This window comes from Ammospiza nelsoni, chromosome 1, assembly GCF_027579445.1.
Source record: "Ammospiza nelsoni isolate bAmmNel1 chromosome 1, bAmmNel1.pri, whole genome shotgun sequence".
Classification (NCBI taxonomy): domain Eukaryota; kingdom Metazoa; phylum Chordata; class Aves; order Passeriformes; family Passerellidae; genus Ammospiza; species Ammospiza nelsoni.
The window spans coordinates 77,896,601-77,916,629 of record NC_080633.1 but is presented as its reverse complement, the minus strand read 5'-3'; the positions used below and the strand labels follow the sequence as shown (position 1 = coordinate 77,916,629).

The following is a 20,029-nucleotide window of genomic DNA, read 5'->3' as shown; positions in this document are numbered from 1 at the left end:
TGTCAAGCACACAGGAGTGTTAGTGTTTGCTTTTTCAAGGAGCTAATCATAAAATTCTAGATCCTATTACTTACTGTAGGGAAGTACTTAGCTCAAAATGTCAATTTATTTGTGAATGTAGGTACAATAATAGGAAACAATTTGTTGTATTTATGCAATAAATTCCTGCTGTTTATTTTGTAGCATGTGCTAGTGCTGTAGTGGCAGAACAGATTACATTTTAACCAAGAGTTGAAACAGATGAAAGCAGACAGGGCTAAATAATGTCAGTGGAACCTATTAGAGGTAAAACCTGTGTTTTATCATTAATAAAACAAAAACAAAAAAACAAACAAACAAAAAAAAGAAAATGAATATACATAAAAGTATTTCACAGTTTTGATCAAAATCACTGCCGCTGAAAGATAGTATCATGAACAGTGCTTGGGAGGATTGATCTATCAATCCAGAATGGGACTTTTTTTTTTCTTCATTTGCCTGTTGAGTTTTTTAAATTTAAAACTTTGACCATGGAAAAATGAAGACCCTGCAATAAAAAAGCTAAACTGAAAAGTTCTTTACACTCTCCTTGCCTCAAGAAGAAATATTTGTCTCATACTCCTCAGCCAAATGGGTTTTGATCATTGCAGGGCTTATCTGAGGCAATGGAGATTCACCAAAGTTAGAAGACTTTCAAATGCACAGCTAAGTATTTATTATATCTTGGTAATTTGCCCATTAAAAGGCCAGAAACATAATCAGAAACTACTAGGCATCTGTGAAATATAAATTAACATGGGCATACAATTGGCATGCAATTCGCTAAAATAGTCGATAGTAGATACAAGAAGGAAAGACAGCACTAAATAGTGTTAAATTCAGACAGTAATAAAGTGTGTTAAATTCTCAGACAGTACTAAATAGTGTTAACTTCTAAGACATACGAATTGTGAAACACAAATGGCACAAGCTGTTGATTTTAGGAGATTGAATGCTTAAGAAATGTTGCTGGGTAAGTTGGCAGCCTTCTGTCCCATGCAGAGAAATCTGGCAAATTTACACAGGTGGACTCACATAGGCATGTGATTTTGTTTAATTGTTCTGTGGAGTTAGAGTATTCACAAACATACAGAAAACTCTTCTTTATCTGGACTAGCTAAAAACCCACTGGTGTTCAAAAGAACATAATATATTAATGTAGTCTTTCTCAAAATGTGAGAGTGATTATTTTCCTTTCTAATTTTTATTTTTCATACCATGTGCCAAATAAATTATTTACCTATCTCAGAAGCAGCCACTGTGATGTTGTACCAAGGTGTCTCCTCTCTGTCAAAGATCTTGGCAGTCTTAATGGTTCCAGTACTAGCATCAATGGTGAAATACCTATCTTCTTCTGTGTTATGATCAATGAAATATCTATGAAGAAATATAACAATAAATATATATTCATTGTAGTATATATAATCCAAAGTAACAGAAAGCTATATAAGAATATTACTTTCAAGATTTTAAAATTACAGACATTTAAAAAATAACCTGAAAAAAATATAATTTGGAGAAACCCAAACTAATACTGTATTTAAGTTCTTTCCTAATTTTTTATTTCTTTTGATATATAACCATATTTCCACCGTGAGTGACTAAGATATAAATTGCTAACAGGTGGTATTTTACACAGCAGTATACAATCCTTCCAAAGGTAAAATACACATGTATTTTGACTAAAAATCATGAAATGGAAAAGCAGAAAAGAAAGCAGAAACTAGGACATTATTATTCGGCTTATTTGCCCGTCACTGCAAACCAGTGCCATCAGCCTTGGTTCCTGTTTCAAAGCATGCCTCTCTGACATTAACTCGATGACAAGGTGACACATAAGCCATTTGGAACATCACCATTACAGAGAATCAGAAACATCTGGTTCCCAGAGCAGCCATTGACACTACCCTAGAAGAAAAACTAAAATTCCCTGCTTTGCTCCCTTGGCTTCGGGGCACTTTGCCTAGCAAGGAAGCTAAAAGCCTTGAAGTGGGTAATGGAAGGAGAGGGAAAGAACACAAAAGAAAAGATTGACAAGACTTTTCTCAAAGCTGGAATTATTTACAATGGCTTTTAACAAATGAAACAATTACTCAACTCTTCCAAGCCTTCTTGACTAAGTCCAGAAAAAATAATTTAGGAAAGGAAAAATATTATTTTATATACCATAACTACTTTTCCTGCTAATTTTTCATTCCTCTTTTCATTCTGTGAAATTCCATATATATCTAATTCATGGAAGGCATATAAAGGTCAAAATGATTTATTTGTCCCATCCAATTGCTCTTATTTTTTCATTACCACAATGTAATTCCTAGCTAATAAAAAGAGTGTCACACATAAAATTTGACAAGCATAAAACAATTAAAAATAAGTTTTATTTCTCTCACAATGTACTTATTTATGCTAGTAGTGTAAACAAAAAGTAAGAAAACAAACAAGTATTTAATTGAATGATACGTTAAAGGTGGAAGTGATGTGAAAAAATAAAAGAAAGAAAGCACTTAGAAGGGAAAGCAGAAATCTGAGTGAGTCACCTTAACTGGTCAAAGGATTGGAGACTCAGTGGAAAAGCCAGATAGGATTTGGTGACTTAGGGTAGATCTTCCTTACTGGAAAGAACCCGAACCCACCTCCCCTACCTACAAGAAGTATTTACATCTGCCTTACAGTATGCTAACTTGCTTTTTGGAACTCCAGACATTCTTGCCATGCCTCAAGTATTTTCAGCAGCTGAAGAACCATAGCTCAGTCACTGAAAATGAAAGCATCCAAACCTAGGATAGAATATCTTTCTTTTCACCTGTTCTCCATCTTTCCTTTCAACATCATGAAGACCGAAAGCCCTGCTGAATGACTGTTGGAATTGTTGGAGAGACAGGAGACCTCAGTTCCTACCCATTTTACATTTTTCTGGAGCCAGGATTGTCCTTGATGTTTCCCATAAGCTAAGTCAGAAACTATTTTGCAGTTCATTATTACCAACATTTGAGAATAACTCATTACAAAATATACCAGAAGTACCCAATAATGACACTTTGGATGTGCAAGATGGCAACTCAAGTTGCTTCGAGCAAGTGGACTAAGAAGATCTTGATTATGTAGGTGATGGAGCAATCTTCAAGAGTTTAAGTCAGGAAAATTTTTTCAAAGGACATTATTCACTGTATCGCTAATTGAATGGAAAAAACTAAAAAACAAAACAGTGGTGGCGCCGGAAAAAGATTTAAAAAGTTAATGAATTTACACACAGCCGTCATTGCAGACACACTTCTGAAAGTTGCTATGGTTCTCCATGCTTGCTAAACTCAGGAGAGGAATTAAAAGAAAACTCCTGATGAACTTTCATCAGTCACTGATCATGAAATATTGGATGGTGCAGACATCCAAAGAAATTTATTTTGCTTTGAGGAATATTGGAATCCTCTGAGGATACATCCCAAAAAAGAACTGAAATGGACCACACAATTATCCTCTTGGCATTATTTTATGTGGCCCCATTTGTACAAGCTACAATCACCTCTTTAAGACTGTGCCAGTCTCAGTGGAGAAGTTGTATCTCCCATGTCCACAGATAACATTGCCTTTAACGATTTATAAAAAACTTGGAGACAGAGTGGTATCAACCTCTAAAAATCCACAAAGCTGCCATATTTGCTACAGAGTCATGTAGACATCCGAACTTTGTCAAGAAGATAACATGTTTAAGGTGGAGAAATGCCCCCATGCCTTACACCTTATGCTTGGAAGCCTAGCAAAACTGGACTAGAAAAAATAGTTGGAATGTTTTGGTCATACTACTTTTAACACAGAAATAACGGATGTTTGGTTGTGTTGGTCAATATATATACACAGATACACAAGCATCTTGTACATGATGAACTAGAAGGTTAAAAGAGAAAGTGTGGAAACCATAACTGTCCTTCAGTTTTCTTGGAGACCTTTTACTGGTAGAGATTACAAGTTATGCAAATATAAAATTTAATTATTTATCTCCTAGTATAGCTTTGTTTTTATTGACTCTAGGAGTCTCCTGAGAACAACAAGGATTTGCTGAAAAAAAAAGATCAAATTATTTGCTGAAAAAAAGAAATCAAATATTCTTTCCTGACCTGTTCTTATGGAATATGTACTGAAAATTCAATATGTACTGCAAATCCAAATCTTATAATGCAAGAGTCTTGTCCTTCAAACATTAATTACTCAGGACACTCTTTGCTTATTATCAACATCAGGCAGTGACTACAGTGACTATTCTGTTAGTCATTACTGTCATTAACCCCACAGGGCCATAAAAATAAGGCTATGTATTTTTTGTAGACTGTAGCTCAAAAATAGACAGAATTTCATATTGGGCTTCGATGAGAAAAAAACTTAAATCTATATGAATGTCCAGCTGTTATTGTGTGTATAAGACTTATGACAAAATGTTACCTCTTCCTCTGAGCAAAGTACAGAAATAAAAGAAAAATATCTGTCCCAAAAATGAAGCTTGTGTAGAAAAGCTGATGCTTGATTTTTCTGATAAATTGTGATCACCTAACAATTCATTTTCATAGACATTTTGTAAAATATGGTATTTTAAAATTTTTTTTTAATATGAACATCTTTTTCCTAAATCAGTTATTTAAGTGTGTTCCACAGAAACTCAAATCTCCATTTAAAGAATTTAAGATTGAATTAATAACTTCAATTGTATTTTCTGTGTCATTAATGAGAACAAAATAATCCTGTAGTAATTAATTGTACTAACACTCATATTTCCAATTTTGCTAGAATAATGAAATTTTTTACAAAATTTTCCACAGTAGCACTTCCCTTTCCTGTGCTTTTACATACAGTTTGAAATATTCACAGATTAACAATTCTTTTCTTCATCAATTAATGAATAAAGAGGTCGTATTTTCTTAGGTTTTCCCATGATTAAAATATTCAACTCTTCTCCGCTACTCCAGATTCTTCCTTAAAACTGTTTTGTGCATCACATCTAAAGTAGCTATTTGCACTTGTGTTCCCCAACTATCATTAACATGTCAGTAAAGCAAGTTACAGAAGATATTCCCACACAGTAGAAAACCTAGGAATGCTAGTTTTGCTTCCAACTGCTTTAAAAATATTTTGTACAAGAACTCCCTTGGTAGAGCAACTCATTTTTGTCCTGTAAGAGGACATTTAGAACAGGTTTCAATGCTTTTACAAAGTGATGAACAATTTAGATCTTTATAAGTATTAGTCACTCATTTACCTACATGTTGAGAATAAAGACCAGATATATCCATAAATAGAGCACATCCTTGAGTCAAGGATTTTTTACTTAAGCTTCTGAATTTACTTCATCTGATTAAAAAAATTATTTTCATCTGGATCATAGTGGCAACAGACAGTCATTCCCTTCTGCTCCTACCCCTCCCTCCACATCTACTGATCTGCTTTTCGATGCTTTTTCTAGACCACAAAAAGATATAGTGCAAGTTTTGAATTTCAAGGAGTGATTTCAAGAGAGATTTTTCACCTTAAGTCAGTTGATGGCTTCTGCTCACTTAGAATGCATTAATTCAAAAAATTAATTTATAATATCAATTTTAGATATTTATTTACACACATTTGCTCATGACAATGCCACATCATAGCATTCTTATAACCACTGCACATTAAATCTGCACATCAGAGCTGCATGGCACATGTTAATAAAGAGACTTAATAACAAGACATGCCTAGATAAACAGCTCTTCATAAACTATTTACATACAAACCAGCAACAGAAACCAATCTAAAATAAACTTCATTAAAAAGAATCATGAATATATAAAACTTAAAGTTTTATATACAGTCACGCTATCTGAAGACAATCTGAAAAAAATTAAATACCAAAACTGAATCCCGCTAACACTGGGAAATGCAACATATGCCATGTTTTTATTAGGCAATCTCAGTGAATGGAAGCGCATTCCCAGCTCCATCCATATCCTTCTGACCAAAGCAAGCCACTGGCTCTTCTGGCTTCGTTCCTCACCTCCTGCCTTTTAGTGAAGCAGTGAGTCAGTGATGACAGATATTCCCCCCTTTTGGCGGAAAACTAAAAACATTTGCGTCAGTTAGGGTGTAAAGAGAAATATATATGAATGATGACCCTTTGGCAGAAGGTCACTATGGAACATACAATTCTGCTTTCAGTACTCAACCTGTCAGACCCCAATAATGCAAAGACTGTTTAAAATGGAGAAGAATTTCAAGGGTCCTAAAATAATTTAGAAATATTAATGATCTCCAAACCATTTAGGACGGCTTCTGAAGCTAAAAGGCATAAGCATTTTCAGAATCTCTCTACCTAAATGATTGCCTTAGTATTAACACCAGTCTATCACTGGACAGACAACTGGCATAGGCTGTTACTGTTCTGGTATGGCTCTCTCTAGTTACCGTGTTTTAAGGATGAGCCTTGAGTTTGAACTTTCAAAATAGCTTTGAGATTTTAAGTTGCTTCTTTCTTTTTTTTAATCAAATCTTTAAATTATATTTTAATTATGTTATTTTTCACTTATTACCCTATTTCTCAACTGCAAGAATGAACTCTGTTACATATTTCTACCTTGGCTGTGAATCTCATATTAATAATCAACTTCCAAATACAAATTTCAGCCAGATGTGAATTCAAGGAGCACAGTACTTCCTTGGACTTTTGAGACATAAGCAAATAGCCAGTTCTTAAATAACAAGTGGAGGTGCTTACAAAGAATTACTAAAAGAAAGTCCATGGGAATGGAACAGAACCTTGTCCAACCAATTATATCTTAAAAGACTTATCAGTTAAAAGTCAAATGCCATTGTAAGGAAACCTGTTCAGTTAAAGATTTAAGCAAGAAACTTTACCCAAAAGAGATAAAGTACAGAAATTTTTATTTCATTTTATAAAATATCTTAGAAAAGGAAGAGTAAGCAACTGCATAGAGTGAGAAAAAGAGGTATACCATGACAAAGACTGAGAGAACCAACCAGATGACACTCTCTGTGTTTGACCAGCTGGTGAACAACAAGAAATGGCCCATGCTGGGACATAACTTGAGTGTGTGCCTTTTATATTCTCTCTGCCTCCTGACAGCAGCGCTCATGAGCCTGGGAGCCAGCAGCAAAGCCTTGAAGCCAAATGAGGTGGTAGGGAGACATTCTGCTGCCATGACTGTCTTGCACTACAGTACATCCATTCCAGGGCCAATTTATTTCCCCATAGCTCAAACAAATTCAGCCAGGAGAGAAAAGCAATTGTGAAGTATGAGTCAGAAGTCATGCCAATCAGCAGGTAACCAATTTTCTCCCTGCAGCATGTCTGGTACATTAAGGAGACATTCGATATTCGATGTTCCAGAGCTTCTTGGCAGAAGCCTGCTACTGAGAACTACAGACTTCAACTGTGCTTTCCAGGTGTGAGAATTGAATACATTTGAAGATAGCTTGGAGAAGGTACCCCTCTGTTTACTCTTCCTTTGCTTTCTTTTCAAACAGACATAGCATAACTTTGAGAAAGACACTGCTCCTCTCACAGCATTTAAAGGAAGCTGATTCAATGTGCTGTTCCTGCTGAGTTCTCTCTGGTGCTGCCTGCCAGCTGACATCCACCAGCTGATCAGCAGTACCTTGTTGTTTCCATGCAGGACTCCTGGCTCTCCTCTCATGCTGAAAGCTCAGCCACAGTGGCAGTGTTCCATGTCCTGGTCCTAGAGACGTGAGGTGCAGGATCCCAGGGGAAACAGGGGAATTCACAGCACTGAAACGCTGTCTCTCAGGAAAGTCTCTGAGAGACAGCCACTGCTGGTTTGAATTTCATGCAGAAGTCAGCTTCCTGCTCCAGCTCATATTCCTATCTTTTAGCACACTGCGCACCTTGAACACAGGAAATTTGAAACTCTTCATTTGAATGAAACAAATGTCTAGTTATTTCTAGACACTCATAATTTCTAGCTGGCAGTTTCTCTCTGCATGTGTTAATCAGTGATCATTTTTCCAGCTAATTCTGCCAGTCAGCGTAGGCTAAGAACAGGCCACACCCTTCAAGGCATAATTCAGAATTCAAAGCAAAATAAAGATTTGTCTTTTCACGACTTTATGAATTTCTTCACAGGATTATGACTGTCCAAAATCATTTCAGGTAGATGTGTTGATGGCAGAACTATATTTTATTATATCTGAGTTGCTTGTTATTCAAAGAGATTAACATTCAGATGCTGATAAGCAATAAAGGGCAGTCAGTGTTACATGAGAAACACTTCTATTTTCCCCGACAAGCTAGCTACAGCTACAGCTACTTCTCTAAACCTATGCCTACTTTTTTACCTACCAGCTAAAGAATGATATTCTACTTACATACTATCTTATTTTCCCCTACATATTATACACTAAAGCAAATAAACCCAAGATTGATAGATTTATGCCTGTTTAGGGAGTTGCATGACCCTATCAAAATGACTATACTCTAGAAACGTTCCAATATGAAGGCTGACTCTAAAACCATAAAAGACTGTAAATGTTTGAGACATTCTGAAGTCAGTAAAAATTCTAGAAACGTAAAGATGATGTTCTGGTATGAAAAATCTGTTTTTCCTTGTCAAAAAGTTGATCTGAGGCATTTCCTCTCTCAGCTCTCAGGGAGGGATGGAGGTGGCTCTGGTTGATGTGGGATTCTGACCACTATCCTAAGCTGGATTTTTCTAGTCAGAAGAGCCGTCAGAACATTTTACCAGTTCCTGCTTGAGGACATGGACATGCTTGTTACTGGGAGACCTAGGACACATAATTTGACAAGAATCAAAACTAATTTGAGGCCTCAGGGGACAAAATAGCAAGAGACCTCTCACCTCAACACTGTAAAGAAAGGTTTTATAATAATTTCTGACTCTGAAATCAGGTGAAGAATTAGTGAAGAAATTGAAGAAAAATTCCCATCTCTCTCCAGCCATTCAAAATAGGGTGCTCTTCTTCTGTCTCAGTTTAACATCAGTTTTAGAGAAAACACTGGAAGATTATGAAGTTGTTGTGCTTTGAGGTCTTCTTTGAGGAGGGCAGATTTCTGCCTTTGCCTTCACCAGTGCAGGCCTGACAGAATCTGGAAAATCTCATATATTCTCCCCCAGGCATATGAAGGAGGGATTATCCTTCTACATGATGGCACTGATCTCAGCGAGCTGCCCTAAGTACAGCCAAGAGAGAGTCATGGACTCATTTAATCATAGCCTGGGTTGGAAGGGATCTTGGATGTTATCCAGTTCCGACCTCTCTGACATGGGCAGTGAGACCTTCTCATAGACCAGATTGCTCAGAGCCTCATCCAACCAGACCTTTTCCATTTCCAGGTATGTGGCACCCACAACTTCTCTGGTAAACCTTTTTCAATGTCTTACTACCCTGACAGTGGAGAATTTTTTGCTAATATCTAAGCTCTTTCAGTTTGAAGCCATTCCCTCTTGTCCTGTCACTACATGCTTTTGTAAATAGTCCCTCCCTATCTTTCGTGTAGGCTCCCTTCAGGTACTGGGAAGCTGCAATTATGTCACCCCAAGCAGTGTAACAGTCCACCCATTCCATCCATCTCATCACAGTTTAGAGAAAATTATGTTGTGGGAGACTGTTTTGAAGGCTTTACAGAAGTCCAAATAAATGTCATCTGTAACCCTTCCCTTGTCCACTTGTCCTCAGGGAAGCCATGCTGGCTGTACAAAGGACAGCAGGAAAAAAACTGATTTTATTCCTCTTATATGACATTCAAAGAGCAAGTAAGGCAAATTAAAAAAACTAGGAGAAGGGACTTCTGTATTTTCCAGAAGGGAAGCAGCCTTATCCCTTCTCTCTGTTGAGAGCACAGAGACTGAATTGATCTCAGAGAAGAGGGGAGGTGGGAGGGAACCTTAAAAATATAATTTAATTTTCAGCCCCCCCTTAGATCCTTTCATGAAGTTGTCTTGCACATCCCTTCAATTTGAATCACAAGTTGAGGTTTTATTCTACCTCTAGCAAATTTAAACTTTATATTAGAAAAGATTTTTTCCCAATATTTTATATCTTTAAGACTTTGAGAAATAATAATGGGAAAGCATAAAACTTATTGGTTATGTTCTTTCATCTAAGTATAAGCATGCCTCTTAAAATACTGTTTGCTGAAAATTAAGATTACTTTCCAAAGGCTGATGACAAAAAATATTCACCTTCAGATGAATCTAAAAGATGACTATCTTTTACAATCAATACAGCAAAAGTTGAAATAAGTTTCTCTACCGAATACAGGAATTGAAGACAAAAATCCTATACCATATTAATTGTTATAATCATATGCACCTGTAATTCATTCATTTTTTAGTATTCTTCCTGAAAGAAGGAAAGAGAAGTTTGTCAATTTAAATCAAAGTAGGAGAAGGGAAATAGGAACTTATTGGAGCCTCTACATACCAGGTGTGGTGTTGGAAAGTTTTTGCACTCATTAGTATATACATTTATTATAACCATTATGATATATCATCCATTTTAAGGCAAAAACATAAGACCGTTAGAAAAGTGGGAAGCAGGATCATAGCTGAGATTGTACTCTTATTCTTCACCAACCTAGCACAACATTAAAAGTCAATTTTTAGGAAAAAGAAATTTCAAATATTAAAATTAATTTTTAGTACAAAATTTTAAAAAGGAAAAAAAAGAAAACCAAAACAAAAGCAACAGTTTGTTTGTTTGTTTTTTCTGACTTCTGTTTTCTATAGCTGATCAATCTTTGTGAATAAAATACATTATAGCAAGACATACTACAACCTGATTAAGGTCCAGCAGAAAATTTACTTGAATTCCAAATTATTAATATAACAAATCAGTCTTCCAGGAACAGAAAAAAAAATAAAATATAAAGCTGTTTTTAGCCAAGCAATTGTAGACCTTCTGAAAAGGGAAGATGCTTATCTTTCTTATTGTTTGACGCTGCTGTCACAGGCAGAGTCCTGATCAGGACCTGTACCTCATTCACCAGAAATTTTCTGTTAGATACCAGGAAAAGAAAAAATCTTCCCAGAAATGCAAACAACCTAAGTTAAACATAATAAGTGGGCGTAAAAAAATTACTGGAGGGTGCAGAGGTCTTATCGTTAATGCTCAAAACAGTGATTTATCCCCTGTATCACTACATGACAAAGGAGCACTCAAAGGAGTGATCTGATGTTACTGTATTTCTGTAATGGGATGTCTTATTTCTCAAACACTACTCCTAAGTGTATAAGGTTAGCAAAAGCAAAGGCTTTCAGTTCTTCATAGTACATTACCAAACCAGGAAGAAGTTATTCTGGGGGAGCTGGTCTGTGTCATGGAACTACTTTCCCTATTACATCAGAGCTGCAGAAAGTGTTATGGTCTTAAAAGTACATCTGAGCTCTTTTCTGAATCACTGCCTTGGAGGTGGCTTGGGGAACAGCTACAGCATCACGTTCCCAAAAAACATCCCACTGGCAGCAGACCAGAGGCAGTTGGGAAGCTCCAAGGATCATGTGGAGGATGAGCTGTGCCTGGGTAGACCCACCACCCAAGGATCACCACCCACAGGAGGATGTCAGGGTTTCAGGAGGCGCTGCCCTGCCCTGAGGCAGCACTCACAGCCAGGTGCCTTGCCAATTAAAAGCTGTTTGCACCCCTAATCGCCACACAGGTTTTCTGTGTATGATTACAGAAAGAAAAAAAGATAATTTCTAAGTAGATATACAGGGATTTAAAATGAATAATGGACTAAGAAAATATTGTAATTAGAGCATCTAATAGTCATGCTTTCTTCTGCATTGTGTGGGAAGATACTTTTCAAGATCCACTTGCACATCAGATATTATTATAAGACGTGACTTAACGCTGACCTTTTCAAGCAACAAAAGATATGAGTATGGAGGCAGAATACTTGACACAAAGCAATGAAAGGGGATTAGTTTTTCATAAATGTTCCAGCAGGGCAGTAATACCAGTGAATGCATGACAAATAAAGATATTTTCTGTTGATTTAGACAATAATTTTTAGGTAAATTTTTAAGTGATTTTCAAACTACTCAAAACCCCTTTATATTTAAAATTAATACTAATACATGACGAAGTTTTACTATATTTATTTCTTATTTCTATTATATCTTGCTTTTCATATTTCAGTAGAATAATAATCTTATTCTAAAACAGAGCATTTAAAAAAGTTTCCCTGAAAATACATTTCTATGTTTTTAAAGAAAAAAAAACCATCAATCAGCTTGAAAAGAAAAATCCTTTTGAACAGTCCAAATGGCCAGTCAGGTATTGAATAAAAAGACCCCACCGCTATTAGCTACATTTGTTATTACAGTTCTGCTGGGGTTTATAGACTGAAACACTAGTACAAGCACTGGCAAGTACAAGTCAGTGCCTTCTGAAGACTGCTCAGCTCAGGAACAAGATGAAATCACTGAGATGAAATCGCAGTGAGGAAATAAGGACAAAACCCACTTTGTCTCCCTCTACTGATAGCAGTAGATGATGCTATTTATTTTTGTTCTCAGTTCAAATAACCTAAAAAGGTTTCAGCAGTATTAATTACCTTAACTACACTTCCAACCATTATTCTGTATACAAGAATTGTTCCTGCCATCAAATTAAACTGTTACTTAATTAGGCAGTGAACAAATCAGAGCACTGTATCTCTTTCAGCAGCTGAAGAGCAAAGTGAGATGGCAAACTGTGTGTGCCTAAATGCTTCATCAATCTCAAACACGGCAGCGAGTGTCCTCATAAAGTGGAAAGGATGCACAAGTGGATTTGGAAAGACTGATAAGCAAATCGCTGCTCTGTATCTTGCCCTGTAGCCTCACAGTATTTGGAGATGTACCTGAGCCTCTTGGATAAGAAGTGCTGTTCTGTTACTCCCCTGCTACACAGAGATCAGCAGGTCAAGCCCTAGCTCTGTCTATCTTCCCTGGAGATAGTGGTCTCTGCTTTCTACGAAAAGCCCTTGCCAAACCCCACCAACATGTGACTGAGCGAGAACTGGCTCCCTTCGTATCTTCGTGGTTTGGTATACTATGTTAGCACTATATATTTTTCTCCACTGAGACATAAAGATATGGAAGAAACAACTCAAAAATATATGTCAATTGAGGTAAAAACATGATTGACAAAAGTAAGAACAATTTTTTCCCCTCAATTATATATTGAAATAAAATATTTCAATATATAATAAAATATAAAATAATAAAATATTTTTAATATTAATAAAATATTTTAATATCAATAAAATATAAAATATTTTTCCTTCAGATCCCTCTATCTCCAGATAACTGCCTGTTTCACCCAGAAATTCTACTTCTGGCCTCCCCAGGCTTTGTACAAACTGCTGCTGCTTCCCTTTTGTCAGATTTATCTCTTTCTAGACAAAATTGTTATGGGCAACAGACAGCTGAATTATGGACCAGTTACTCAAATATGCACTTGCCCTTCCTCCTCCAAATTTCCATGACGATAATGGCTCTGACTGTGTTAATAGCTTCAGAATCACAATATTAAAGCTACGGGAATTTGGCAGCTATTTTTAGCAAAATTTAATTATGCATGTTACAATTTAGGCACAAATACCATAGTGGAAATTTTTCAAAGGCAATAACTTGCCACTAAGAAATTGCATATATTGATTCTCTGACACAAAACATTTTGAATTTTAGACTATTATGACAAAAGAACCATAAAAATTGGATGTCTTCATTGCTATGGAAAGATTGTTTCACCTTACTAAGACTATTACACATACCCAGCAGATTTCAACTCAGTCAGGAGACTAAATCTTCCTTACTAGCTGAAGAAAAACTGCTTTCCAAGGATATAATAAAACGATTTTTACAAAGGCTTTATTATTATGTCATGGAAAGGAAAAGCATCAAAAATCTTTTTGCAGATATTTTTTGGAGACCTTTTAGAGACCTTTTAGACCTTTGACACATAAAGTTCTTATATTGTTCCACAAAATTCATTATTGCACATATTTAATTCTTTTGACGCTCTACTGAAGCTGAAGCATGTTACAAAATACTGGGCTCACCCTCAACCAATGTTTTGCAAAAACGATCCTACTTGTCTCTAAAAGGAAGATGTATCTAAACCTATTGCTGTCTTGCACAAGCACCTGGGACAACTAGAGTGCAGCAAGTGCGCAGAGGGCCAGTGCAATTTTGACAGCAGGAGGAAAACCGTGCTATGAAATTCTAAAGATTTACAGTAGGACACCCCTGGAAAATCAGGCCTTTGCTCAGACCAATGATGGGAATTATAGTACAAATGAAATAAAGGCTGAAGGTTATGTTACTAAATCTTATCTATACAGACTGATCACGATACTGTTCCAACCTATGTTTTCCATTATGTACTAAAATAAACCATCTTCCTACATTCCAGATCTCATTGACCATTAAGCTTTTGAAATTCAATATCATGACTGAATAATTAATTCCTATAATTTGGATTTACTATACCTCACTAAACTGTTTGCAGCATCAGGATCATGTGCTGTTACTGTGCCAACAGGAGTCCCAATCTTTGCATTTTCATAAACTTCCATGACATAGGAAGGCATGGTGAAGAGAGGGGGTTCATCCACATCACCAACGATGACCTTCAACATTGTTACATCTTTGAATGGTCCCAGGTGCGAAAAGCGAAAATCCAGGTGAGTATTTGCTCCTTCTATATTAAGTGTATATGATTTCTTTTTTTCATAGTTGAGTGGCTGTTGGAAGAAAAAATAAATTCTCAGAGACATTCTGCTCTCCAGTTTAGCCTGCTAGCAACTTAACAACATCTTTTCTGTTTAACTTAAACATTTCTTTGTGTCACTGGAAAGGGATGATATTCTCTGATATTCTGGCAGCCACTGTCATACCTCGTATATAGAAGGATATAAATGAAGCAGGATGGTTTCAATTTTTCTCTGCAACAGAATATTGAAAAAGATACTAGTTTTGGAAATAGCCCATGGTTTAGGATGAGTCTCAGATTCTACTTTCCTGATAATGTACTGTCTGAATTTTGTCACCTTTTGGTTTTAATCAGTAAATCCTAGGCCCTGAAAAAGGTAGAGACTGATGTATCCTGAATTAAAATAACTTCATGTCTTAAATAAAAAATGGTCATAGTGACAGGGACGACATTAAAATTCTTTTGGGCATCTCTTTTATTCTCAACTGAATAAAAGCAACTTCTTACAGGAAAACACTTTCTCAGTGTAAGAGAGCAGATGTAGACTATTTCCAACAGTTTCCAAACAAAGTCATATCATTAAAGAAGTTGCATATGCACATATTTATTTTTAGAACGAGAATTTTTATTTCCTCTATGGCATGGCAGAATTCCACTGATACCAGTGGAATTTGACTGATGGTGTACAAGAAAAATTTATCAGAATTTATATACACTTTATATATTTGTTTGATTTCTCCTTTGTGTAGTTAAGGACAATTAAGTCATTCTCTAAACTCTATCAGTATAAGGCTTTTGTGACCCTCTTATTCTCTGTTTCCCTTTCCTGAATGTAAAAATAAAAAGTTCTAAAGGCATGGAAATTAACCGTAGCCTGGTAAATCTATTACTACACAAGAAAAAACAGCTAAGTATCCTTCTCAAGTCAATTCATAAAGAAATATACGTTTAATAAATTCTAACTCTGATGTCCATTAATTTATGGTGGTTTTGTTATGAGTAGCCAAATATTGACTAGTGATTTTCATTTCTCTGCAGCATGCATATTCTAAGAATAAACAGGTTTAAAAAGGACTGCAGCATTTATCTTTGATGTCTTTTTGGAAAACTCAGTTTATATTGACAACAACTGAATTAACTTGTACAGGAAGATTCATTTATCTCAGAAAACACGTGAGAGAAGACTACAAGACACAAAGTCTTGTAGTAACACAAACTCTTTATTTTATCGAGTTCCTTGATCAAACAATAACATTTTTTAAAAGGGAAAAATCTATTCAGATAATCAGAAAAAGCTGACATTTTAAATATAGTCAGACTAGATTTTTGTTCTCATTTGCTTTTTTTTCTTCCTATAACATCTCAATCATTAGCTGTAGATATAAGATGAAAGACAGACTTTTCTTGTCTCTCTAAATATGCAAAATATTTCTGTATTTACCTAAAATTATCCTTGAAGATCATTGTCTTCCCCAGAAAGAAAGCAAAACATTTATATTTTAGATTAATTAAAGAGAATTTTTGTACATGTTTTCTATTTGCCCAATTAATAACATCCTTTCATTACAATTAGCAACGTAACTTCAGTATGTAGCCATCGGATATTATGATTTTTATGCCAAACTGAAAATGCCAAATGTAGCTCAAGTGACCACTTACAAGGCTAACTGGAATATGCTGGTCTGCACTATACTGCAGTTTGAGTTTCTAATATGAGACTCCCAAAAGAAATCTCGTATTAGGGTAACTGCAACTCCCAAAAAGAGTTACAGAATTTTATTGGAAATAACTGTTTCTTGAACATTTCCAATTTCATTACACAAAATTGAAGAGACATGGGCTGTTAGACACTTTTTCTGGGAAACCTGAATGATACTTGCTGACTTGAGGTCAGGAAAGTTCTAACACATGTTTCTGAAAATCATGACAAAGGGGGGCATGATGACCATTCATTTTTTGAAGGATACAGAGAATAGTAGCTTTTACTGGGCTATTTTGTTTGGGTTTCCTCCAGTTTCTTACTCAAATGAGGAAATGCATGAGGTAAAGTGGAAATACTTCATGACAGTTTGTAATCAACCCTTTCTGGAAGGATTTTTGAGACTGAAGAATGGCTCCACAGGTTTGTCAGTAAGAAAGATAATGAAAGTACTGGATGTTTTGGGTCAGCCCAGAATGAGACTAAAAAAGATTCTAACACTCCCAGCCCTTGCATACAAGTAGAGGCACTGAAAAATTTTATTTATCCATCAGAATCTTACATAAGGAAATCTTTAATATTTGGATGACGATTTCATGTCATTAGACACAATAATATATTTACTTCTGGCTTTTCTGATGTGCCTACTGTAAATTCTTCTGGAGAAGTACTAGAAGACAAGACATTCTATTTTACTGTTATAGAAGGCATTGGTATCTGATATGCAAAACCAAAACAGTTCTGTCCTCAGCTAAGATTATTTATTTATGGTGGGGTCTGAAAAAAATTCAGCTTGAAACCCAATCTAAATTGAAAGCAATTACAGCATACAGCATATAATATACTTATTTAACTGCATACAAGATCTGAGTAAAAAATAAGAAAATAAAGTAAAAAAAAAAACAAGGTAAATTTTTAATACTGTACAAAGGGATAAGGTATCCAAGGAAATAACAGAGCTATTATACACAAATTTATGTATCTTTCAAGTGCCAAAGTTCTGCTCAACTGGAATATAATATTTCATAAGCAAAACTTACCTCCTCTTGTCTTGATGTAAAAAATGACCTAAATTATTGTCATGTGTATGTAAAAGAACAGGCAACCCATGCTTTTGTCATATTCTAAATATTAGTGAAAAAATTTTTGAAGCTACTTTGCCAAAACTAATAAGAAATGTGATTTAACAAAGTTTTCTATGTCTTTCATTTTGTTGGAAATTCTTCCTTTCTGCTTCATGTTTTGTATATTAGTAAATATTGTAGTTAATGAACAGCACCCATGGTAAGGGTATAATGCTTATTTTAAAGAATAAATACCAGATTATGTTTTTAGCTATAACAAGGCTATCATGAAATTAATTCAGCGGTATAAAAATGACAGTTTACTTATATGTGGTTGTAAAAGGTGGGTATTACATAACCTTTACAAAAGACACTGAGTTAAAGGTTTTTAAGATACTGAAAGAGATCTTTTAAATATGTATGAATTATAAAAATAATATTTCCTTGAGTTAGAAACTATTTTTGATATCTTAAATACACACACATATATATATATATATATATATATATGCGGAAGCAAAAAATTAAAATCATGCTTTAGACAGTTTTTTATTTATTCTCTTCTTTCATATTTTCTCAGGATTTCATTTATCCAACCATTAATCAAGACCAGAATTCATATTAGTAATTTTGAACATATACTCACTTTTAATTTTTAGGGTGTATGGTTACATATAATTTATATCTACAAGACTCAATAACAACAAATAAATCCACATAAGAACTCTCAGCTGACTGGGACAAATATAGGAACTACATATAAATGGTAACCCTGCAATAGCTTGCCAAGTAACATTTTAAGTCTTTAGCACAATACTGGATCATTTATATACCAACTGGAAAGTAAATCATAGAATAACAGTCTATGAAAACTGAATTACACATTCATTGCCACCGAAAAAATTTCTACGGCAAGATTTCAGCAGGCTGGGGACAAAAGTAGAATTTTCACCCAAATTTTACATCTTCTATGGCTTACCTTCTTCAGAGAGAGAATTCCTTCCCTGGTTTCTTTGTCAGTAGATATGGAGAATACCCCAGCGCCATCACCATTTATAATCGTGTACTTCATGTCTGCATTTGAACCAGTGTCTGCATCATTTGCTTTGATTTTGCCAACTGCCGATCCAACTTGAGCCGACTCAGGAACATAGAGTTGATAATGTTCTGAGGGAAAAAAAAAACAACATAATAGCTTGGACATTTTCTAGTCAAACTAAATTAGAGAACCATTACCTACTCGATAGATGTCTGACTCTGGAAGAGTATTTATGTATTTCATAAAGTGACAAATAAACCTATGAATTTATTTAGAAACCTGGAAGAATTCAAAAGTGAATTATATTTTACTTGGGATGCCTTCATTCCCTACTCAAGATTCAAATTACCTAATGTAGGATTTTAGTTTTCACAGTTATTGCTGTACATTGCATAATACAGAAGTCAGTTCATAATAGTATTTTTACAAGTTTATATTCTCCATAATCAAAATATATTTATTTAACAAACTTACAATTAAATGCATGGTCAAGTGAGTAATTTTGAATTGAAAAATATGTTGCATTTTTTCCCAAAATCCAAATATTTTTGCAACATTGCATCAAAATTTTCAACACATGATTTTTAGTAAAGAAAAATATAATAAATCTTAATTTTTTACCATTTGCACAAAAATGTCCACTGTCATCCACAGTAAATTAAAATAAACACAATGGGTACAAGTAAGTACTACACATTTATGCCCAGAGACATTTTTCTTTACAACTCTTGCTCCTTTCAGTGTTTTTGCAACATGCTAGGTTAATAATTAGTAAGTGAAATATTTTTTGAAAGATAATCTTCTTAACTGTCTCTATGCTTTTGTGTGAAGTTTTCTAAAAGGTACAAAGTTTACTGCTGGACAAGAAGCTGCCACATGGAAATAAAAGTGGCAAAGAGACATGTCACTGTGTAAACCTCAATCTCCATCTGCAACTAGGCCAGAAAAACAGCTTCAAGAAGATTTCTCCAATAATGCTACCCTTAAAATACAGTAGGGATGATGAAATCTACCAGACCTGAAAAGAATAATTCACATCCAACAGAAGGTGTGCACATACCAGCAACATACTAATTTCCCATCTAAAATAACCCAATCCAAATGCCTCCCTAACAGTCTGCAGAGTTTACATCACAGCCCAAACACCAACACAGGAAAAAAGAAAAATAACTTCTGCCATTACAGATCTTCTGAAACTCTACCGGGTTCCCTTCATGTTCTTAAGGCATTCTGTGGCAGCCAGTGCCATAGTGCAAAGCTGAGCGGCAGCACAGTGGATCAGCAGATTTGAAAGGGGACATATAAAAGTTAACATATTGTTAACTGTTTACTGGGTTGAAGCCAGGTAGCATGACTGCAGAGGTGCCCTTGTTAAGCATGTATAAAAAGAAAGGCAAAATTTAAATTGAATTCAGAGATTAAACCTGAGGTGTGGCAGAAACCCACTACCGGTTGGGTGGATTGAAGAAATTATCAACCTACAGAAGTGGCAATTGG

At 35.2% G+C, this 20,029-nt stretch overlaps 1 protein-coding gene across 3 annotated transcripts in view; it reads right to left on the bottom strand.

The window, feature by feature from the left end:
• CDH18 (cadherin 18) overlaps window positions 1-20,029 on the bottom strand; it is a 157,286-nt gene that overhangs the window by 30,666 nt on the left and 106,591 nt on the right. For all 3 annotated transcript variants that reach the window (XM_059468705.1, XM_059468687.1, XM_059468696.1), the window contains exons 5-7: window positions 18,473-18,660; window positions 14,508-14,761; window positions 1,259-1,395 (exon numbers count right to left, since the gene is read on the bottom strand). In XM_059468705.1, coding sequence (XP_059324688.1) covers window positions 1,259-1,395; window positions 14,508-14,761; window positions 18,473-18,660 — 579 coding nt within the window. The remainder of the gene's footprint in view (window positions 1-1,258; window positions 1,396-14,507; window positions 14,762-18,472; window positions 18,661-20,029) is intronic.